This window comes from Capra hircus, chromosome 26, assembly GCF_001704415.2.
Source record: "Capra hircus breed San Clemente chromosome 26, ASM170441v1, whole genome shotgun sequence".
NCBI classification, from domain to species: Eukaryota; Metazoa; Chordata; class Mammalia; order Artiodactyla; family Bovidae; genus Capra; species Capra hircus.
Window position 1 is genome coordinate 33,662,209 of NC_030833.1, and position 24,700 is coordinate 33,686,908.

General features: G+C 45.4%; 1 protein-coding gene across 1 annotated transcript in view; it reads left to right on the forward strand.

The window, feature by feature from the left end:
- The window catches only part of PIK3AP1 (phosphoinositide-3-kinase adaptor protein 1), a 123,172-nt gene that overhangs the window by 86,170 nt on the left and 12,302 nt on the right, over positions 1–24,700 (forward strand). The window contains exons 10-15 of the mRNA XM_018041577.1: positions 5,302–5,493; positions 8,672–8,737; positions 11,090–11,295; positions 14,304–14,376; positions 19,161–19,316; positions 23,926–23,996. Of these exons, the coding sequence (XP_017897066.1) occupies positions 5,302–5,493; positions 8,672–8,737; positions 11,090–11,295; positions 14,304–14,376; positions 19,161–19,316; positions 23,926–23,996 (764 nt within the window). The remainder of the gene's footprint in view (positions 1–5,301; positions 5,494–8,671; positions 8,738–11,089; positions 11,296–14,303; positions 14,377–19,160; positions 19,317–23,925; positions 23,997–24,700) is intronic.

Here is a 24,700-nt window from a genome sequence, read left to right on the forward strand (position 1 = left end):
TTGTCATAAATAATTGATCATATAAGCATGAGTTTATTTTTGACTTTTGATTCTTTTCCATTGGTCTACAGTGGTCTGTTAAGCATCTGCCTACAATGCGGGAGACCCAGGTTCGATCCCTGGGTCGGGAAGATCCCCTGGAGAAGGAAATGGCAACCCACTCCAGGACTCTTGCCTGGAAAATCCCATGGACTGAGGAGCCTGGTAGGCTACAGTCCATGGGGTCGCTAAGAGTCAGACACGACTGAGCGACTTCACTTCATTTCATACTGTTTTGATTACTGTAGCTTTGTAGTATAGTTTGAAATCAGGGAGTATGATACTTTCAGCTTTCTTCTTCTTTTTCGAGATTACTTTGGTTATTTGGGGTCTTTTATGTTTCTGTACACATTTTAGAATTATTTGTCCAAATTCTGTGAAAAATGCCATTGGTATTTTGATAGAGGTTGCATTGAGTCTATAGATTGCCTTGGGGAATATGGTCATTTTAGCTATATTGATTCTTATAATCCATGAATGTGGTATATCTTTCCATTTGTTTGTGTTGTCTTCAATTAGTTTCATAAACATCATAATGTTCAGAGTACAGATCTTTTACCTCCTTGGTTAGATTTATTCCTAGGTATTTTATTCTTTTTGATGCAGCTTTTAATGGGATTGTTTTAATTTCCCTTTCTCACAGTTCATTATTAGTGAATGCAACAGATTTCTGTATATTAATTTTGAATTTTGTAACCTTACTGAACTCATTTACTAGTTCTAATAGCTTTTTTATGGCATCTTTAGGATTTCCTATATACAGTCTCATGTTATCTGCAATCAGTGACAGTTTTTCTTTTTCTTTTCTGATTTGGATTCCTTTTATTTCTTTTTCTTATGTGATTACTATGACTGGGACTTCCAATACTATGTTGTATGAAATTGTCTTGTTCCTGATCTTAGTAGAAATTATTTCAGCTTTTCACCATTTGTATGATGTTAGCCATATGATATGGCCTTTATTATGCTGAATTATGTTTCTTCCATACCCATTCTGTTAAGAGTTTTTAAAAATTATAAATGGATGTCAGATTCTGTCAAAAGCTTTCTATGCATCCATTGAAATGATTACACAGTTTTATTCTTTAAGTTGTTAATATGACTTATCACATTCATTGATTTGCAGATACTGAATCTTTTTGCCTCCCTTGGATTAAACCCCTCTTCATCATGATGCATGATCCTTTTAGTGCATTGTTGAATTCCATTTGCTAATTTTTGCTGAGGACAATTTTGCATCTATGTTCATCAAGGATATTGACCATAATTTTCTTTTTCGTGGTGTCTTTGTCTGCTTTAGGTGTCAGTGTGATGCTGGCCTCATAGATGAATTCAGAAGCATTCGTTCCTCTGCAAATTTTTGATGTGAACTCTTCTTTAAATGTTTTCTAGAATTTACTTATAATCTGTCTGGTCCTGGACTTTTGTTTGTTACAAATTTGTAAAGTTACTGCTTCAGTTTCATTCTTTTTTTAAAAAATAAATTTATTTATTTTAATTGGAGATTAATTACTTTACAATATTGTATTGGTTTTGCCATACATCAACATGAATCTGCCACAGGTATACACGTGTTCCCCATCCTGAACCCCCCACCCTCCTCCCTCCCCATACCATCCCTCTGGGTCATCTCAGTGCACTAGCCCCAAGCATCCAGTATCATGCATCGAACCTGGACTGGCGATTCATTTCATATATGATATTATAGTCAGTTTCATTCTTGATAATTGGTCTGTTCATATTTTCAATTTTTCCTGATTAAGTCTGGGAAGATTGTATGTTTCTAGGAATTTATCAATTTCTTCTAGATTGTCCATTTTATTGATGTATAATTGTTTGTAGTAATCTCTTGTGATCCTTTGTATTTCTGTGATATCAGTTGTAACTTCTCTGGTTTCATTTCTGATATTATTTATTTGGGACTTCTTTCTTTGTTTCTTGATGAGTCTGGCTAAATACTTACCAGTCTCTATTTTATTTATTTTTGCTCTTATCTTTATTGTTTCTCTCCCTCTACTAACTTTAGGTTTTGTCGTTCTTGTTCTAATTCCTTTAGGTGTAAGGTTAAGTTGTTTATTGGAGACTTTTCTTGCTTCCTGAGGTAGGCCTGAAGCTCCCTCTTAGAACTGCTTTTGGTATGTTGCCTAGATTTTGGATTATTGTGTTTCCATTTTCATTTGTCTCTAGGTATTTTTTATTTCCTCTCTGATTTCTTCGGTGATCCATTGGTTGTTTAGTAGAATATTGTTTAGCTTCCTTTTTTTTTTTTTTTGCAGTGTTTCTTGTAGTTGATTTCTGCTTTCATCCTGTTGTACTTTGGAAGATACTTGATACAATTTAAATCTTTATGAATTTATTGAGGCGAGTTTTGTAGCCTATCATGTGATCTACCCTGGGGAATAGTCCGTGTGTACTTCAAAGTGTGTCTTCTTCTCCTTTTGGATTCAATGTTCTATCAGTCAGTCAGTCAGTTAGTTCAGTTGCTCAGTCACGTCCGACTCTTTGTGACCCCACGGACTGCAGCACGCTAGGCTTCCCTGTCCATCACCAACTTCCGGAGCTTGCTCGAACTCATGTCCATTGAGTCAGTGCTGCTATCTAACCATCTCATTCTCTGCCGTCCCTTTCTCCTGCTTTTCGATCTTTCCTAGCATCAAGTTCTTTTCTAATAAGTCAGTTCTTTGCATCAGGTGGCCCAAGTATCAGAGCTTCAGCTTCAGCATCAGTCCTTCCAATGAATATTCAGGACTAATCTCCTTTAGGATGGACTGGTTGGATCTCCTTGAGAGTCCAAGGGACTCTCAAGAGTCTTCTCCAACACCACAGTTCAAAAGCATCATTTCTTCAGCACTCAGCTTTCTTTTTTTGTTTTAATTTATTTATTTTAGTTGGTGGTTAATTACTTTACAATATTGTAGTGGTTTTTGCCATACATTGATATGAATCAGCCATGGGTTTACATGTGTTCCCCATCCTGAACCCCCCTCCCACCTCCCTCCCCACCCCATCCCTCTGGATCATCCCAGTGCACCAGCCCTGAGCACTCTGTCTCATGCATTGAACCTGAACTGGCGATCTGTTTCATATATGAAACAGATATACATGTTTACATGTATAATATACATGATATAATATACAGATATACAGATATACATGATAAACAGATATACATGATATAATATACATGTTTCAATGCTATTCTCTCAGATCTTCCCACCCTCGCCTTCTCCCACAGAGTCCAAAAGACAGTTCTATATATCTGTGTCTCTTTTGCTGTCTCGCATATAGGGTTATCGTTACCATCTTTCTAAATTTCATATATATGTGTTACTATATTGTATTGGTGTTTTTCTTCCTGACTTACTTCACTTTGTATAATAGGCTCCAGTTTCATCCACCTCATCAGAACTGATTCAAATGTATTCTTTTTAATGGCTAAGTAATACTCCATTGTGTATATGTACCACAGCTTTCTTATCCATTCATCTGCTGATAGACATCTAGGTTTCTTCCATGTCCTGGCTATTATAAACAGTGCTGTGATGAACATTGGGGTACACATGTCTCTTTCAATTCTGGTGTCCTCGGTGCGTATGCCCAGCAGTAGGATTGCTGGGTCATATGGCAGTTCTATTTCCAGCTTTTTAAGGAATCTCCACACTGTTCTCCATAGTGGCTGTACTAGTTTGCATTCCCACCAATAGTGGGAATGCAAACCTCTCCAGCATTTATTGCTTGTATACTTTTGGATAGCAGCCATTCTGACTGATGTGAAATGGTACCTCATTGTGGTTTTGATTTGCATTTCTCTGATAATGAGCGGTGTTGAGCATCTTTTCATGTGTTTGTTAGCTCTCTGTGTGTTTTCTTTGGAGAAATGTCTGTTTAGTTCTTTGGCCCATTTTTTGATTGTGTCATTTGTTTTTCTGGAATTGAGCTTCAGGAGTTGCTTGTATATTTTTGAGATTAATTCTTTGTCAGTTGTTTAATTTGCTATTATTTTCTCCCATTCTGAAGGCTGTCTTTTCACCTTGCTTATAGTTTTCTTTGTTGTACAGAAGCTTTTAAGTTTAATTAGGTCTCATTTGTTTATGTTTGCTTTTATTTCCAATATACTAGAAGGTGGCTCATAGAGGATCCTGCTTTGATTTATGTCAGAGAGTATTTTGCCTATGTTTTCCACTAGGAGTTTCATAGTTTCTGGTCTTACTGTAATCCATTTTGAGGTTATTTTTGTGCATGGTGTTAGAAAGTGCTCTAGTTTCATTCTTTTACAGGTGATTGACCAGTTTTCCCAGCACCACTTATTAAAGAGATCGTCTTTTCTCCATTGTATATTCTTGCCTCCTTTGTCAAAGATAAGGTGTCCATAGGTACATGGATTTATCTCTGGGCTTTCTATTTTGTTCCATTGATCTATATTTCTGTTTTTGGTGCTCAGCTTTCTTTATAGTCCAACTCTCACGTCAATACATGACTACTGGAAAAACCATAGATTTAACTATATGGACCTTTATATATATATTAAGTCTATCTGGTCTAATATGTCATTTACAGCCAGTGTTTCCTTACTGAATTTTTGACTAGATGATGTATCTGTTAATGTAAGTGATATGTTAAAGCCTCCTATTATTGTATTATATTATTGTATTACTGTCAATCTTTCCATTTATGCTGGTAATATTTTCTGTATGTATTTAGTGCTCCTATGTTAGATGCATATATACTTTTAATTGTTATATCTTCTTATTGGATTGTTCTCTTTATCATTAGGTACTGTCTGTATTTGTCTATTGTTACAGTCTTTGTTTTAAAATCTACTTTGTCTAATCTTTTTCTGGGGGTTTTCTTGTTCCTTTGTTTGGCATGTATTTCTCTGCCCTTCATTTTGAATAATTGTCTCTTTTAATTTTTGTGCATTTGGCAACTTGGAAATGTTTCCCAATCTTAGAGAAGTGGCCTTATATAGCAGATATTTATGGGGCCCAGTAGCATACGCCCTTCTGGTCACCAGAGCTATATATTCTAGTTGTGCCTTCTACTTGGGCTATATGAACCTTTCTATTGTGGCAGGGCCAACTGCTGTGGAGGTGCTGGTAGGTGAGGCTGGTCCCTGGCCTGGTTGGCTGCCAGGCCCTACCTAATGCAGAGGCTATCAGCTTACTGATGGGCAGGGCTGGGATCCAGGGCAGCTGGTTGCAGGAGCTGGGCGTCCCAACTCCTTTAGTCAACTGTTTTAGTCACCTTTCTCTCTGCTTCTAGGCAACAGCACGGGAATGTCCAGTTTGGAGAGAGACCATCTTGGTCAGGAAGAAGATGTATATCACACAGTGGATGATGACGAGGCCTTGTCAGTGGACTTGACCAACAGGCCCCCTGTCCCAGTGCCCAGACCAGAGGCCAGCGCATCTGCCACTCACCAGCTATCTGACAATGAATCATACATTTCTAAAGGCAAGTGTGGCAGGGAATGATGCCCAGTGGGGTCTTCAGGGCCTCTTAGCAGGAATTCCCTGGATCCTCTACCTCCTGAATTATTGCTTAGCAAGTATTCCCTCCTGAATGGTCTCCAACCAGTCCCCGGAGACAGGGTCAGTGTTTGGGGCAGATTCTGAAACTAGACTAGGGGCAGTGGTCAGATTCAGTTCTGGCCTTCCTGCAGGAATTGGTGCATAATGGGAAGGTAGAGATAAATAAGATGTCTCTCTACTCCAAATAGCAAGATCCCTGGTAATTGTTATCTCCTGAAACTGTTACTATTATTATTAATTTTAAATATTTAACATTTATTAAAACCTACTGAGTGCTTTATTTGAAATATGTCATAATAATCTATTAGGTATGGGCCGTTATCATTTCCATTTTACAGATGAGAAAAATGGAGGCTTACAGAGGTTGGTTGATAACCATGTAGCAGAGCTAGGATTTGAATTCAGGGAGTCTCTCTTTATACAACCTTGGTTTGCAACCACAATGCTAGGCTATCTACCTATCTGCTGCTGCTGCTGCTGCTGCTAAGTTGCTTTAGTCGTGTCCAACTCTGTGCGACCCCATAGACGGCAGCCCACCAGGCTCCCCTGTCCCTGGGATTCTCCAGGCAAGAACACTGGAGTGGGTTGCCATTTCCTTCTCCAATGCATGAAAGTGAAAAGTGAAAAGTGAAAGTGAAGTCGCTGAGTTGTGTCAGACTCTTAGCGACCTCATGGACTGCGGCCCACCAGGCTCCTCCGTCCATGGGATTTTCCAGGCAAGAGTACTGGAGAGGGGTGCCATTGCCTTCTCCATCTACCTACCTACCTACATTGATAAAAGCTGATGATAATTGAGTTTTGAGTTCTTCACAATGACCCCTGGGACATTAGATGCTCATAGCATTGTAAGTTTCACTATCTTTCAAGACTTGATTTTATTAATATGATTACAAGTACTATATGGGTGTAAGAATTGCTAGATCTGTGCACTTGACCTCCATTTCATGTTTAATAGTATGACAGGTTGTGGAAGGTATGGCAAAAGATTATAAACTAGGAAGATAGCCCTCAACCAGAGCCCCAGGTAACTGGGCTGCGGTTGACAAATAAAAATACAACTGTATCTCATTAAGTATGAATTCCAGAAAAACAACAAATAATTCCTTAGTGTAAGTGTGTCCCAAATATGGCACCCTTGTTTTCAGTTTATATTTTGGTTTGTTAAGTCTAGCGATCCTGATTGGGTGGAGATGCAGTGGAAGGATATTTACATATTGTCTAGTGCCCTCAGTCCTCGTGGTTTGCCGTGATCTTCTGGCTCATTGTGGGGAGTTCAGTTAGAAGGGGCACAGGCAATTCCTAAAGAGCCCTGAAGGACTTGCTGTGAAACTGTGGAGAGCAAAGGACAGGAGAGAGGCAGGAGATGACAAAAGGGCAATGGTTAGGAGGCCAGAACATCTGGGTTCAAGTCTCAGCTCTTGCATTTTCAACTCTACAGAATGAGACATTGGGTAAGTCATTTCACCCTCTTTAGTTTTCGTTTCCTCCCCTATGAAATATGTATCATAATAATATATGTATAAATTGATGCCTAGTAATACTCTGTCAGAACCTTATTATGAAGGTCAGATGAGATAATACGTGGGAATTCAGTTCAGTTGCTCAGTCATGTCCGACTCTTTGTGGCTTCATGAACCACAGCATGCCAGGCCTCCCTATCCATCACCAACTGCCAGAGTTCACCCAAACCCATGTCCATTGAGTCGGTGATGCCATCCAACCATCTCATCCTCTGTCGTCCCCTTCTCCTCCTGCCCTCAATCTTTCCCAGCATCAGGGTCTTTTCAAATAAAGCACTATATAGACATCCTTTCTATTGGGATTTCTGTCCTATTGGCATCAATCTCAAGGTTTAGAAATGAATAATGATATAAAGGGCTTCCCAGGTAGCTCAGAGGGTAAAGATTCTGCCTGCAGTGCAGGAGACACAGCAGATGCAGCCTTGATCCCTGGGTTGGAAAGATTTCCTAGAGAAGGAAATGCCAGCCCACTCCAGTATTCTTGCCTAGAGAATTCCATGGACAGAGGAGCCCGGCGGGCTATAGTCCATGGGGCTGCAAAGAGTCAGACACAACTGATGTGACTGAGCACTCATGCAATGATAATAAAGGCTAACATGAAGTGCTTGCACATGCCAGGCACTGTTCTGAGCACTTTCCATATATTAACTCATATAATCCTCACAACAACCCATAGCCAAGGGTACAATATCATCCTCATTCTACAGATCAGAAAACTGAGGCAAGAAGAGTTCAAGCCTCTTGTCTTAGATCACGTGGCTCGTAAATGGTAGCAACAGGGTTTAAATGCAGGGAGTCATGTGCAGAGCCCAAGGAGCCTTAACCACTTGTTAGTCCTATGACTGAGTGAATGTCTGTCACTTCTCAGGGTTCCCTATGAGCCTTTATCGATTCCTAGTGCATGAGTGACATCATCGAAGTCACTTTGGAGCCTTGCACACATTTCTCATGTCCCGCTGCTCTCAGTTCTGTCTTACAGCACTTGTTGACATGTTAAGTGGCACTTCCTTTTATTCTCAAACTTCGGCATGTTCCATGCCTTGCTTCAAATATTCAAGGATCCAGCACACGTCTTGGTTCACATTACGCTTTTCCTTAATGATCTCATAAATGCCGATTATGTCCTCTGCCCGGCTTTGTCTTTCTGGTTTGAGACCTTGTCTGTTTGACCTGTCTCCATGTTGTAATCCCTAGAGCTTCCATTCATTGGTTGCCTCCTTTAAAGGGGCTTGTCTGGTGGCTCAGTGGTAAAGAATCTGCCTGCAGTGCAGGAGACCCAGGTTCAATCCCTGGGTCGGGAAGATCTCCTGGAGAAGGGAATGGCAACTCATTCCAGTATTTGAGGAGCCTGGTGGGCTACAGTCCATGGGGTTGCAAAGAGTCAGACCCAACTGAGCAACTAACTCTTCACTTTCTAGAATCTTGATTTATATAACTACATACAGTGGTCCAAGCTGTGATTCATTATTATTTATTTTGGACAAGATTTTGGTAATTTTTCTGCTAAGTGTATAAAATATTATAAAGCTTCTTAGAAAGAGGTACTATTTGGCTTTACTTAGAGTGCTCTTTATCTCACAGTTTTTGCAGAAAAAAGTCAAGAGAAGCCTGGGAATTTCTATGTTACCTCAGAGAGCATGAGGAAAGGTAAGCAGATGTCCTCAGCTTTCTTTTGCAGGACCTGGACTTCTTGGTGGTGGCAGTGATCATGTTTCAGAGATTTCCAGGTGTAATCCCTCCTTAACCTTGAAAAACAGAGGTTCAAGAAATACCTGAAGTGGAACTGTACCAAAGGTGAAAGGAGAGGAGAAGAGATTGGGGTGCCTTAGAACATTGTACCAATTGATCATGCCACTGACTTTAATACCTGAGAAAGTGTCTGTAACAGCACACTAAAATACTATTTAGACATTGAAACGATACCAACAGGATGAAAGTGGGCAGCCCCGCACCCAGTCTTTACCTACTGATCCAGCCCTACCATGCTATTTACCTAGGCTATCTGTATTAGCTAAAGTATACTTTAATTCAACTTTTACTTGAGACATTTTGTTTGTCACCGGGTGACATTTTTTTGGAAAGCTTTTTAAAGGAAGTTTGAAGAGATAAGTGCTCTTTTGTTCTCGATACATTTCCTTGTGCTAAACAGAGGCCTTCAGTAGTATCCCAAAGATGATTCTTTTGAAAAGGAGCCATGACACCATCTAAACACTGGAAAGCATCCCTAAAGACTTTGGTAGTAGGAGACTGGAACTGACTGACTTGTGCATTTTTATTTTGTCCCCACACTCCATCTCCCAATATAATTAAAGATTGTAGGGCAAACCTGGGAGAAAGGCATGTGAGTGTGTGTGGACAGAGAGAACGGTGGTAAGAATGATGGATAAGTTTTCTCTGAAGCTTTTTCAGTACCCACTGGGTAAAGTCATCTCTCTTTTTTCTTTATGCCACCTCCTTGAATCACAATGTCCAAATGAGGCCCTCCTGGAGAAATTTAGAATCAAAGATAGCCCTACGGGAAATGAGCAGTGAAATGTTACGCTGTTCCCATGTGCTCAGTGGCTCCATCACTTCTGCAAGTCTAGCTTGCTCCCCACAGAACTTAGAGGAGCCACGCAGCCTGGAGAGAGAGGAGTTGGTGTCATACTTCCTTCCCTAGAACATTTAAAGCATGAACAACCCAAGGAGAGTCACTTGGGACCCAGCACCTAATTTTTACCTGGTGACTTTGGACCTGGGTCATGATTCCATTAGCCTTCCAGTCTCCTCAGGCATTTCACGCCTGTAGGTTCACAATCACTGTGCCCTATGCTGCTTGGAGGCAGGCAGGATGGGGAGGGCTGGAAGTGCTGGAAGAAGCATCCCGGTTAGCCTTTCCTGTATATTCTCTTCTGGGAGTGGAGAAGAGTCTGAATCAGTGGTTCTCAACTGGGGGTGATTTCTCCTCCACTCTCCAGCACTGCCCCACCCTGCCATTTGGCAACATCTGGGACATTTAAAAAATATATTATTTATTTTGGCTGCACTGGGTCTTCTTGCTGTGGCCAGGCTTTCTCCAGTTGTGGTGAGCAGGGCTACTCTCTACTTGTGTGTGGGTTTCTCGTTGGTGGTGGTTCCTCTTGTTGCAAATCATGGGCTCTCAGGCATGTGGGCTCAGTAGCTGCATCTGTTGGGTTCTAGAGCGCAGGCTCAGTAGTCATGATGCATAGACTTAATTGTCCCATGGCATGTGGAATCTTCCCAGATCAGGGATAGAACCTGTGTCCCCTGCATTGGCAGGCAGATTCTTAACCACTGGATCACCAGGGAAGCCCTGGGACATTTTTTTGTTGTGGCAGCTGAGGAAGGAGATGCTATTATCATCAAGTGGGTAGAGGCCCGGGATAAGGTTAAACATCCTACAGTGTACAAGACAGCCAGCCAACCCCAACCAAGAATTACCTCGTCCAAAATGTCAATAGTGCCAAGGCTGAGAAACGCTGGTCTAAAGGCTTCTCAGTAACTCATGTTGACTTGGCTACTGGGTGCTGTGCGGATGCATGTGTGCTAAGTCATTCATTGTGGCCAGCTTTTTACGACCCCATGGACGGTAGCCCACCAGGCTCCTCTGTCCATGGGATTCTCCAGGCAAGAATACTGGAGTGGATCTCCATGCCCTCCTCCAGAGGCTCTTCCCCACCCAGGCATTGGACCTGCATCTCTTATGCCTCTGGATTGGCAGGCGGGTTCTTCGCCACCAGCGCCAGCTGGGAAGCCCCCCCTGGTTGCTATACCTTTCTAAAATGTTGTGACCTTTTCTACTTCAGTGTCATAGGCTTTGAAATTATTAGCTGCTTCCCTCTCTCTGATTTCACCTAGCATCTCCCTTGTCTTGATTCCACATGTGATTGTTCTGAGGCATGTCCTCTTGAGCCCACGGCCAGCATCATGAACCCCACTCACCCGGTCAGCTCTCTCCGGTGGAGGAGCCTGGAAACTGAGTTTCTCTTTCCTTTCCAGAGCCACCTGTCAGACCGTGGAGGGACAGGCCTCAGTCGAGCATATATGATCCCTTTGCTGGGATGAAAACACCAGGCCAGCGGCAACTCATTACCCTCCAGGAGCAGGTGAAGCTGGGCATCGTCAATGTGGATGAGGCCGTGCTGCACTTCAAAGAGTGGCAGCTCAACCAGAAGAGGCGGTCAGAGTCCTTCCGCTTCCAGCAGGTAACTGGCTCTGCGTGGACTTTGCTTCGTGTCGGTCTCTCCCCTAGGCGGTAGAGAAGGGCCAAGTCCACGGCTGTGCTGTGCGCTGCTGTGGCTGCACGCCGGGGGCTGGGCCTGAGAACGCTTGCTTGAGCGCCGCGGTGAGTCACTGCATACTTTCATTCGTGACCTGTTGTCTGTAACCATATGGCTCCCTGGCCGAGAGCTGGTTGGCCTTTCTTGTCATAAGGCTCCAGATCAGGAACCGAGACTCAGTTATAACCCCCAGTTCTGCACCTGCCCCTTCCCTCTGCACGTGGCCCTATACTTTTGCTTTCTAGCTTTTCGCTTTTCAGAGGCCTTCTCTCTACTCCTAGGTGCCGACACTCCCACAGAACTATCGCTGTAGAACTCAAAGAGAACTTGGATGGCTCCCAAGAATTATGCTTAAGTGAACAAAGCAAGTCACTGACATAAAACCACTCAAGTTAAAACACACTCTCGTATATACACACCCACCTCCCGCCCCCACCCTCCACCCCCCGACACACACACAGATGCACACACACAAACTGTAGGCATGTTTGCAAATGCAAAGATCTGGAAAGGATGACCCTACACCACCCCAGTGGTTACCACTCAAGAGGAAACTGGGATCAGAGGGCTGGGCTGTCAGGAGACTCCTGCTGTTACATGAGGACATGTAACTCCACACAGTGACACATGGGGATGTGAGTCCTAAAGCTGCATTTGTCCAGCTCTGACAACAGTCTGTGGCACTGTGCTAAGTGCTAAGTGGACCCAATCTCTTCCACCCCTCACAGCAGGCATGGACATAAGTGTCACTGGGCTTCCCTGGTGGCTCAGACAATAATCTGCCTGCAATGGAGGAGACCTGGGTTCAGTTCCTGGGTAGGGAAGATCCCCTGGAAAAAAGAATGGCTACCCATTCTTGCCTGGAGAATTCCATGGACTGAGGAACCTGGTCGGCTACTGTCTGTAAGGCTGCAAAGAGTCAGACACAGCTGAGCGACTAACACTTTCACTTCACTTTACAGAAAACTGAGGCTCAGAGAGGTAGGGAGGCAGAGTCGGGATTCAAAGGAAACCTTTCTCATTTCAGAGCCTGCGCTCCCTTCGCAATGCTGTGTCCGCCCTCTGAGTGCTCCTAAAGCAGGGTCACCCTCTCTCCCAGCCTGTCTCCCTCCCCCTAGGGGTCTGGATGTAGGAACCCAGGGCCCTCCTCATCCAGGAGACCCAGGGAGGCTGCAGTACTGCTGGGAACAGGCTGGTCTTGGCCAAACACTGATCTTCTGAGTCCTTGCCAAGTTGGTGCCACGCAGCATGGTCGCCAGGAGTAGCCAGGGCTCCAGTGCCAGGCAGCCTGAGTCCAGCCTTACTCTGCCTCTTTGGACTGGACGACCACAGCCTCTCTGTACTTCTGCTTTTCCATCCCTGAAGTGTGAAGGGAGAGGGCTAGACGATGTCAACCTTGTGCCCTTGGCATGCCTGGCACATAGTAAATGCTGAGAGTACTCCATGCTCTGACTGCCTCCTGGCTCTTGCAAAGCCAAGGAGTCCAAGGACTTGACAGTGTGAAGACCATACCAGGGGCTGCCCCATGGTGCCCCATTTTCCTCTGTCTCTCTCCCTACTTCCCCTCTCGTGAGCAGGCGCCTTCGCTTCAGCTCCTTCTCTCTTCAGGTGACTCTTGCATTTGAGGCTCTAATAACATCTTTTCAGCCACCAGCTGGGCATGTCCCCCGAGGTATCCTAGACCTGCAGCGCATCCAACAACACACAGGCCTGTGAGGCCTCTTCCCTGTCCTGACTCCCTGTGTCTCTTCACTTCCTGTGATCTTCCAGAGGCTGATGTCCGGACTTCAGACTCTCCTGGGCTCTTTTCCACACTCGCCCACGTCCAGCCAGCTGTGTGTCTGGTTGGTCTTGCTCCGTGCGTTCTTCCTCTTGCCTCTGCTCCTATCTTTGCGCTCCCTCTGCCACGTCCTCGTGCTGACCCATATCACCTGCATCTGCCCTATCACATCATTTTCAGGGGGGTCTGCTTGCCTCCAACTCCTTCCCCCTCCTCTCTGCCCGACCTTACAGCTATGGCCAGCCCCCAACTTCCAGTGTCTCCCAGCTGCTTCCTGGCCCAAGCTCAGTCACTCAGCTGCAGTCACAACCCAACCAGTCCTTCTGTCCTGCCTCTGTGGCTCCCTCACAGGAACGTTTTGCTCCAGCCAGAGGGTCTGAGTGTTAGTCCCTGGGACATTTCCCTAGAATGCTCAGACACTTCACTTCAAGGTGATTGTTTTTTATGAACTAAAATAGCAACAAATATTGCTCCTCACATGTCTGTTTAACATTTATTGAATGACTGTGATAGCCCAAACAGCAGGATTACAGGAAGGTGCAAGACCTGGTCTCTTGCCCTTTAAGAGCTCACAGTGCCTCTGAAGAGCCTACACACACACATGCACACACACGCACGTGCGCGCACACGCACAGGGCACACACACAAGCCAGCATAACCCAGTGCCACATGGCATGGGAATCACTAAAGACTGGGACAGTCTGGTGTGGGGGGAGGTGGTTTAGCAGGTGGGCCTTGACCCCGCCTTGGAACAGAGTCATGGAATCAGTGTCCCTCGAGGTCAGGGGAATGTGCGAGAACACAGTCTCAGAGGTGGGAATGAGGGTGGAGAGCTTGTAAGCAGGTAGGAGACTGGCCTGTCTAAGGGGCGTGCAAGGTCGGGGTGGGTCATAAGGCTGGGAAGGAACTGGGAACCAGAGAGGAGGGGAGACCCTTTGTTGCGGACAAGACTTCTTCTCTTCAGGCATAGCTTTTAAGAGGACTTGAATTTCTCTGGGAGCTGATTGCAAATGCACTCAGCCTCATTTGCATGTTGGGAATGTTATTGCAATGTGATATATCTTGCAAATGTCATAAAATCAGAAAAAAACCTCTAATGCCTTGAGGGTATAATTCTGGTGTATATTTTAAAAAACAAACTAAAATTTTCCAGGAAAATCTTAAACGACTAAGAGACAGCATCACCCGAAGACAGAGAGAGAAGCAAAAATCAGGAAAGCAGACAGGTATGTGGCTTCCTGGGGCTCCTGCACGCTGGGGGACTTTGCTCTGGTCTGTTTTCCTTGACTCTCTTTTCTGCTGGGGCCTGAATGGGCAGACCACTTGCCCAGCACCTGTCACCCTCTTTACAGATCTGGGTCCCCCAGTAGGCTGGAAGGTCCTTTGGAACAACGACTTTGTCTTGTTAATTCTGTAAATCTAGTACCTGGCTGGCACATAAGGCATGTCAGCAAATGAAAGAAAGGAAGGCTTGAACTCTGTACCCCGCTCTCCTCCCATGAGAGAGGACGATAAGGCTTTCTCCTAGGCACCTGACTCTGCCCTTGGCATGTAGGAAGACAAGTCTCTCTGAGCAGAGAAAGGAGAAAGTCCCATTGCATAGTGTCAGTGTCTGGTCCCAGCAGGCCTACTGTGTCATCGGTGTCCACACCACAAGCTGCTTTGGAAGCCCGGATCTCATCTGTAGCAGAGCTCCCGCCATGTGTAGTGGAGGTCCAATAGCAGGGCCGTGGATTCCAGTTATGCACACTGAGAACCCTCTGCTCCCCTTGACCCTCCCTCCTCCAGGTGCTACCCATGTGGCACCATCATCCCTGGGCAAGGAGTGGGCAGAAGGTCAGAGCGGTTATCCTCAGACTGCTGCTTGGGTGACGAGGTTTTAAATGTGTGCTGCCTCTAGCCACACGCACACTTGTCCACCTTCTGGTTGGGAAGAGGACAAAGGAGAGGAGGAAGAAAATCTAGCTCAAGAGCTGTGCTCATCCTGGGGTCAGACAGCAGGGCACCCAGTGGTAGAGGGCGGCGCTGCTTTCTAAAACTACAGCATGTGACCCATGGGACATCCCTGGTGGTCCAGGGGTTAGGACTCCATGCTTCCACTGAAGGTCATGGGTTTGAACCCTGGTTGGGGGACTAAGATCCCACAATCTGCACAATATGGCTAAAAAAGAAGAAGAAGACTTGATTGAATTAAACATTCCAAGCTTTTAAATATGCGTAGCGTGAAGAAAGCTGTGATTTGGCGGGGCATGGGGGGCATCCTTGGTGGCTCAGTGAGTAAAGAGACCACCTGCAATGTGGGAGACCTGGATTCTGTCCCTCCATTGGGAAGATCCCCTGGAGGAGGGCATGGCAACCCACTCCAGTATTCTTGCCTGGAGAATCCCCAAGGACAGAGGAGCCTGGTGGGCCGCAGTCCATGGGGTTGCAAAGAGTGGGACACAACTGAGTGACTAAGTACACACACCCACAGCTGATTTGGGAGGTGATCCTGGGGAGCACGATAGGGGGTGGGGCAGTGAGAGAGGAAGAAAAGGTGGCCAGCAGCCTGCAGTTAGCACCATGACTGCAGCTTCCTCTCCACAAAGACGCTAGGAGTCAATGGAGAACACTCCGGAAAGGTTATCGCTCCCATGGGGCATTTAGACACCAGCTCCTGTGTGTTTGGGTGAGGCCTGCTGGGAGATGGGCGCTTGGAATCTGGCTCCCAGAGAAAGCTCATGCAGGTGGAAGCTGGACCCTGCGCTACCTGTCCAGGCCCCTGGGCATCAGAGCATCTGCCAAAGCAAAGGCGTCATTTGCGGCTGAGTGAATGTGATGTATTGGTTAATTGCATAAAGCTCAATTGTATATTTAGTGACATACTAACTTAAAATTGCCAGGGTTTTCACATTCAGGTGCCCCAGCACTGGTGCATCCATGCTTGTAGGGATAGCAGGTAGGAGCAGGGTGGCAGTTAGGGATGCGGTAGGGGGTAGATTAAGAATGGGACAGGACTTGGGGCCCCTTACTCTGCTTCAACCATTGCAACTCCTTTACAAAAGAATCTGTTTCTATTTTGAGCTTCTGTTTTCTTCAGAGGAAAGAATTCTGCTTTACAAAAAACAAAACAAAACAAAATTTGAAAATCATCCATACAGGATAACTTCTCCTATAGGAGAAGTAGGGCAGATGAATGACATTTCTGCTTGAACAATCTTTTCCAGGAATGAAGGCCATCCCACTCAAGGACTGACTCTATTCATTTGGAAACCTCATTTGCCTTAGAAAAGAAAAACAATGATGATTTTTCTTTAATTTGGGTTAAAAGACCAAGAACGATTAAGAAGTAACAGTCTGTTCATAATAACTTGCCAGTCTGTTCTCAGCCCTGGGAGCTGGCTTACTCTCACTGAGACAGTGCAGAGCACTGATAGTGTAGGAAGTCAGAAGAGGGCTGGCTGGCTCAGGACTTACTGGATGCCCTGGCCCCACAGAGAAGAATACCAATATTTGTGTTCTGGGTGTGTCTGTGGTCAGTGCAGGGCGGGACCTGGAGGAGCAAGCTGGGGTCCCAGGAAGCCTGCATTCTGATCCCAGCTCTGTCTCCAAATCATTTCATGATCCAAGACTTTTCCATTAACCACTTCATGCCTCAGTTTCTCCATCTGTGGTCACACCCGGTTTATCTGCTTAATAGAGTTGTTGTTTAGTCACTAAATTGTGTCCAACTTTTTGTGACCCCATGGACAATAGCTTGCCAGGCTCCTCTGTCCATGGGATTTCCCAGGCAAGAATATTGGGGTGGGTTTGCCGTTTCCTTCTCCAAGGGATCTTCCTGACCCAGGGGTCAAACCCGCATCTCCTACATTGGCAGGAGAGTTCTTTACCACTGAACCACCAGAAAAGCCCACTTACCAGAGTAGCAAAGTTCAGAGGAGGAATATTAGCAAATGTGAATGCACTTTGGGAAAAGTGCTTCCCAGTATAGTGATGATAATTATTTGTCCTGGCACTGTTCCTCTGTTCAAAGAATATCAGGCTTTTGTGGACATTTAGCCTAGTTCTACTTGATTTTTTTGAACTTTGACTCCCAATTTTTTTTCCTGTGTATTCTACTTACCTTTCCTTGAACTGTTTGTGAGCTGAAAACTGCTTCATTGAAGTGAATGAAGCAGTCATGAATTTACCTTGAAAAGATTGTCATTAAAAACCTCAGTCAAAGCTGAGGGGGAGAAATGTGTTACCTGTTTGGGCTCTGAGACCCTGTGGGTTCACACCCATGTGTGGGTTCACTGACTAGTTTCTGCCCACGCACTTCCAAGCTTGGGCACCCAAGTGGGTGGGTGCTTCCACTGCTCAGTTATAGCCAAAAGAGGCTGAGGATGTGAAAAAGATCTGTGTTACACAGAGGTCTGGAAAGCTAGGACCACACACTGCCCTTGGGATCAGGGTCTCTGGAATGAGGCAAGCTCGAGCCCGTGCGAGCCAGCAATCCGCTGTTTTAATACTCTCCACGCAGAACGTTGAGCACACACTCCATCCACCCCATCCTCACCCCTGCTCGTCCCTGCTGTGCTAGTTTACACATTCACCCTTCTTGGCAGACCTCTGGCTTTGGCAGGTGCCACACTCCCTAGACTTCCTGCCACACCTGCTCCCTAGCAGAGGGGAGGCAGAGGAGAGGCAGAGGAGGAAGTAGTTCCTTGAGATTATGGGCACACATCCCCGAAAGCCCACCCACGCTTACACCTCTTCCTAGAGTCTCTGTCCCAAGACTTGGGAAGGTCTGGGGCCTCAAGGGGAGCCCTGTGACAGGAGCTCACCTGGCTTTCACACTTCCCTGGGGAGGAAGCTGGGCTGGGCACCCGCAGAGATTCTGTTCCACTTGTCAGCTGGGGCTGTTTTCTGGTCATAGCAACCAGGGGTGGAAATCCCCGGGGCACGCGGAGGAAAGAGCAGTCTCTGATCCGGCTAAGCCAGTGAAGAGGCCAGGTTAATGCTTTGCAGGACAAAGGAATTGTCTTGCTGAATCTGTGGGGTCTCAAATCACTGATCAGCCTTGCAAGTCACAAAATCTTTCATGGACCTTATGAACCTCTTTCCATGAATTCTCTAGATCATTACTATCATTTTGGACCACCCACCCTCCCTATGGGAGGCAACTGAGTCCTTAAGGGCCTGGACTTTGGAGCCTGGGTTCACATCCCAGCTATCCCACTTACCAGCTGCTTGACGGGGACTTGGGACATGCTACTTCACATCTCTATACTTTAGTTTCTATTGAGCATGCTGACAATAGTATTTATTTCATGGGTGTTGGAGGATTGAAGAAGCTAAGAATATGGAGGCTCCTGGAACTATTCATGATGTACAGGGTAACCCAGTGTTACAAGCAATGGCATTCGTAACCCCTCCTTAGAAAAGGAAGAAATCAGAGGGGTTGGCTGACTAACTCAAGTTCCACAGTTGGTGAGTGGCAGAGCTGGGGCACCCATGAACATGTTAGTCGCTCAATCATGTCCAACTCCTTGCAACCCCATGGACTATAGCCCGCCAGGCTCCTCTGTCCATTAAATTCTCCAGGCAAGAATACTGGAGTGGGTAGCCATTCCCTTCTCCAGGGCACCTTCCTGACCCAGGGATTGAACCCCAGTCTGGTGCATTGCAGGTGAATTCTTTACAGTCTGAGCCACCAACCTTTCCCTAATTGAACATTCTTTCTGTCACCTCATGCAAAAGCACTTCTCTGCCCTTTCCAACATCCCTCCACCCAACCTTCTGTCAGTGATTGCCATGCATGGTTCTGTGGAGCTTCAGTGCTGATTGGGCAGGGTCCCCACCCTCCTCCCCCTCCTTCCCCTCTACTCCTTTCCTTCTCCTTCCCCCCCTTCTCTTCCCCTCCTCCTCTGCTCTCCTTCCCCTCCCCTCCAGGTTCAGGGGAAGGAGGCGGGTAGAGAGGAAGCAGTTTTGCAGTTTGGTAACTGGCATCCTGGTTCCTTAAAGCTGATCCCTTTCTCTCTAATTCCAGACTTGGAGATCACGGTCCCAATTCGGCACTCACAGCACCTGCCTGGGAAAGTGGAGTATGGAGTCTATGAGAGTGGCCCCAGGAAAAGCGTCTTCCCCGCAAGGACAGAGCTAAGACGAGGAGACTGGAAAACAGACAGTACCTCCAGCACAGCAAGTAAGCAGGTGGCCCCAGGTGCCTTCACAGCTGGACTCCAGCAGGCGAAACACGCTCTGTGATGAGCCCAGAAGATCTTAACTGGAGCCTGGTTTGGGCCTAGGAGGTGTAAGAAATGAGGGACATTTAGCCTGTGAGGTTTGCCTCTTTTTCAGGGCACAGAAGACTCTTTACACAAATATCCCCGGAAGGCAGATTGTGTGATAATTATTACTCTATCACTTTTATAAATGAAAAATGCTAGTAATAGTACTGGTTAATATTTATGGAGCATTTACTATCTGCTAAGCCTCTCCCACAGATTCTCTGATTTAATTCCCATAATCACTCTGCAGGATAGGTACTATCACCTCTATTTACTGAGGAGGAAACAGGCAGCTTAGGGCCTTCCTCTAGGTTAAATAGCCAACAAGGGGTAGCGCTTGGATTTGAGCTCAGGCAGACTAGATCAGGGTCAAGACTCTTGCTTACTGTTCTTTTTGCTTCCACTGTGGTCAGGGAAAGGAAAAGGCACAAAGTCAAAAACATTAGGTAACAGTGGATTCAGATTTGAGAATTCCAACTGTATAGGCAATTGAGGATCTGATTAGGAAATGTCTTCCTTTTGGCTTGAAAGCTTGAATAGGAGTCTGATTGCAATAGACAATACCCGCTGATGTGCAGGCAGGAGCTGGGGCTTTGTTTCCGGATCCAGGGCAATGTTAACTGACTTCAGACACACCAGCTTCACAAGCCAAATAGACTGAGTTTCCCTGCTTTCATACATTTCAGTGTTAACAAAAGTGGCTAGGGGAAAAAATAAAAGAGCAAGAGTCAAGCTGAATTTCAGGACTCCAAGTCTCCTTAAATATCAGGTGGAAGACTGCCATGTGGAGGTAGGAACTGGAAGCTCATCTAACCCAGGGCTTCTTTATCTTTTCTGAATCACAAACCCCTTTGAAAATCTGACATATGCTCTGAATGTCCTTCTTATAAAAATACACTTGCACGTGTTTTAACACACACACAATTATGCCCATCCATGGACTGAGGTCAAGAGCCTCTGAACTGTTCCTCCTCCTTACTTTGTTAGCAGAGTATTTGTAACCCAGAAAGGGAAGGAATTTTGCCCAAGGTCCCACAACCAGTCAATGGCAATAGAGGTAGAACCCAGCCCTTCCCTCTGCCACTGTTACCTGTTGAAACATACCCAAAGTGTATCACACAGCCATGTTAAGTCTAGCCTTGATAGAGACGAAAATCTCCCCTTACATAATGAGGGTGATAATATATACTACCCCCCCTTTGAGGCAAATTAGAGAATTCTGACAAGTTCAGAAATGGGAGAGATTTTCCCAGTGATCACAGATGGCAGAGGAATCAAGGGTCAGGCAACCCATCTCAGATGTATTGTGGAGGAGGGGAAGTGGTGTAGATACTCTAGGGGTGAAGGCAGGACTTTCTGGGGTAAGGGAAGGGGAAATTTAACAAGATAAACGTAGAATACTCATTTCAGGTTTGGATTCATTTAAACTATTTTATCTGTATGTTTTACTTTGAGTTACCTTGGAGTGAGAATAGAATGGAAAGCATAAACTCTGCTTTTTACCTTGTGTGGTGGTTCACTGTCCGGGGATCGCTAGCTTACTGGGCAAGAAAATGTTGTTAAATGACAGACCAGAGGGTTTTATTTTACTCTGTGGCTGTAGATTGCATCCGGTCCCTGTTACTCAGTCATCTATTGCTGTGTAGCAAACTATCCAAAAATGCAAAGGCTTTAAACATAATCATTTATTTATGCCTGATTCTAAACTTGGCCAGGAGCCAGTGGGGATGGTCCACCTCTGCCCGTGCAGTCAGCTGGGGTCACTTGTGCAACTGTACTCAGCTGTAAGCTTGGCATGAACTGGCGCATCCATGATGGCCTCTCATTCTTCAGGGCCTCTCGTATATGGCCTCTAATTCAATAGCCTGAACTTCTTGTGTGATAACAAGATCCATGAAGGGAGCATTCCAGAAAAACAAGCCCCGGTGCGCGCGTGCTTATCAAGCTTTGCCTTACACCACACTTGATAATGTCGTATTGGCCAAAGTGAGTCCTGTGGCTAAGCCAAGAGGGGTGTGAGGAGGAGGCCATACACAGGTGTGGATACTGGAGGTGGCGTCCTTGAGTCACTAATGGATAATCTGCCATCTTGAAATTGATGATGGTGATGATGATAGCTGCTGTAATTAATTAAATGCTTGCTCTTACAGACTCTGTGCCAAGCATGTTACCATACGATCTCATTCTATACAGCAGTGTTCTGAGATCAGGAAACAGAGACAGAGGTTAAGCATCTAATCCTGGGTCACTTGACAATTAAGCAGAGGATCTGGGACTCACATACAGATCTTTCTGTGTACTCAACCCTGGGGACATATTTCCTTCCAAAGAGAGAGAGTTCACAGGGCAAGGAGAGAAATGAGGATAGTCCAGCTCTGAGCCACCAACAGCCCTTCAACCCCCAGCATCATGCCCTAAAAATCATGCCCTAAAAACAGCACCATTTTATTGTGCTGCAGCTGCCATCTCTTGGAAACTGTAGGAAAACAGTTTCAGGTTAAATCTAGTTATATCTAAAATTTTAAGCACAAGGTATTAGTGTTATGTTTAAGAGAACAAAAGTTTCATTAAAGAAAGACCATCGAGCTGCTTCTAGTTTGCGTGATTTAAGTTCCTTAACAGTCATATACATGATCATTTTTTTCTCTCATTCATTCTCTATCAATATTGAGGACTGCTCTGTGCATGTGGAGCTAGACTGTGCACTGGAGACATAAAGCTGAAAAAGAAACAGGGTCTGTCCTCTGGGAGCTTATAATGGAGGAGAAAAAGTATAAAAAGAGTGTAAGTTATAGGCTTGTTTGATCCTTCTTCCCTGGTGACAGAAGCCTGGCAAGGTGTGGGTGCTGCCCCTTTCCCCCAACAAGAGTGAATGTGATGGGGGGACAGGGCCAGAACCTCCTACCAATGGTGCCATCCAGGTGGACCAACCAGGTCATCGGCTTTGGAGAAGGGAGAGGGCCAGGGCAGATAAACCAGGAGTAAGGGTTCAAAGTCAAGCACTGGGGGTTAAAAATTCAACAACACCAAGAGAAAGAATAGTGAGAGCTGGTGGGTATGAATTTCCAGGATCCTAGAATCAACTCCTGGACACCTTTTTGCTCCCTCCCAGCAGATAATCTCTGGAAGGAGTCTGGTTCATTGTAAAGGAATAAGATAAACAATGATGAATGACATGGGAGGCTTGGCCTCACAGGGATGGAAGCCCGTGCACAGGAGGGGTTACTTCCATTTGGGGGAATCAGGAAAGGTTTTGATAGCATTTGTCCTGAGCATTAGAGCCTGAGGAGGTTTCAAATTTGTGGATGGAATGGGCTGGGGGAGTGGGAAGGATAGGACGTTCTAGCTGAGTGAACAGTGTTATATGTGGGCAACTGGATAAAAAGACAGGGTCGTGTGGTCCTTAACTCTGAAACAAACTCTGAATCCCCTGGTTTATGGAAATATTTTGACACATTATCTTAAATTTAAAAATCTGCCTCCAAAAAATAATCCAAAGTTGTAATCTCAACCTGCTTTTGTCCAGCTGGTATCTAAATTAATTAGGTCAAAGTTGATGACATAATGAAGTCAAAACTAAGACGATTTACCTATAAACTAGTATAAGTAGCTACTTTGAGTGAAAATTCAGCTAAACCTAAGTGCTGGCAGTACTGTTAACAGCATATATTGGGAAAATTAAAGTCAAGTTTTAGTTGATTAACTGTTAATCTTCCTTCTTCACTGCCAAACCAGCATGTCCTTGAGCTCGTTCTAATGCTGTCTTGTCCAGTACAGTGGCTCATGACTGCATGTGATTATGTAAATCTGTTCATTAAAACTAAATAAAATTTAAAATTCAGTTCCTCAGTTGCACTGTGTCACATTAGCTACCAAACCGAAGAGCACACAACAGAACATTTCCGGAAAACTCAATTAGATAATGCTGTTTCAGTGATTTAGGTGATAAATCCTCTACTTACATCTCTAAGCAGCTGACCTCACACAGTCATAGTTCCTATCTGGAGTGTAAATTATACTTTTGAATTTGTGCTCTGTGTTTTGTGTCACACTGGCCCCCTTTTAGAAGGTATGTATACATGTGTGATACTTGCACGTGCTTGCTGTAATTCCTAAATAGGTAAAAAACATTAGTAACAAAGTTTGTTTGCAGATTTAAGAAACACCACTGAACAGGTGAGAAATAGAGCATCTCTGCTTCCTAGTCTGTCAAATCGAAGCACTAGTATCAGATAAGGTTTTCCTAGGGATTAAATGCGGTCGTGCTTTTAAAGCATAGAACGTGGGGTGAGCTCTCGGGAAATGGTAGCTATAAAGCAAAAAGCGGTCATAAAAAGATGACCCGTCTTTATGCTGAAAGAAAAACTGAACTCTAATAACATGGTATGTTATTAGACAGAAGCATTTTGAAGAATCCCGTAGTCGCAGCTTATGTACTATTTCTATCAGTAAGTGCTAGATTTTTGCCTTTTGCTTCATCTCGAGAGCCTGCACAGTCCAGCTGACTCTGTTTGCACCCTTTAGGCAGCGCAAGTAACCGGTCCAGCACCCGGAGCCTCCTCAGTGTGAGCAGCGGGATGGAGGGGGACAACGAGGTGAGAACTGGGGCACCCCCACCCTCATAGGTCTTTGTCTCAGGGGTCATTTCACTGCAGGAAAGAGAAATCCAAGAGAAAGAAGCCAGACACAAAAGGTCATCCACTGTGGGACTCCATTTATATGAGACGTCCAGAATAGGTCGATCCATTGAGATAGAAAGTTGGTTGTTACCAGGGCTGGGGATAGGGGAAACGGGGAGAAACTGCCTGAGGGATGCAGTGTTTCCTTCAGGGGGTGTCAGGAAAATGTCCGGGGACTAGACAGAAATGGTGGTTGCACGATATTGTGAACGTGCTGAATGGCACTGATTGTTCACTTTAAAATGATCGCTTTATGTTATATTAATTTCCCATTGATAAAAAGAGGAGAAGAAAGGGAGGGAAGAAGGGAGGTCTCGGGTTAAACCAAAAGGGGTGTCTGAGGGGGAGCTGGGTGAGTGTCCGGGAATCCAGGGGTGGCGGTCACCTTTCTGGGCCTGGCTCAGGAGCGGCAGGCATGCAGAGGCGGGGCTGGCGGTTTGTGTCCCCCCACCACCACCCCCAGGCCACACACTCTTTGGTCTCCTTTTTCCTGTGGGTGTCTGCTTTTTCTCTCACCACGCTTTTCTGCTTCTCCACGGGTGGGGGTCACATGAGTCACTGCCAACCCGGGAGACTCCCTGAAGTAGGGTGCTAGGGTGGGCCACCCACCAGCACACAGC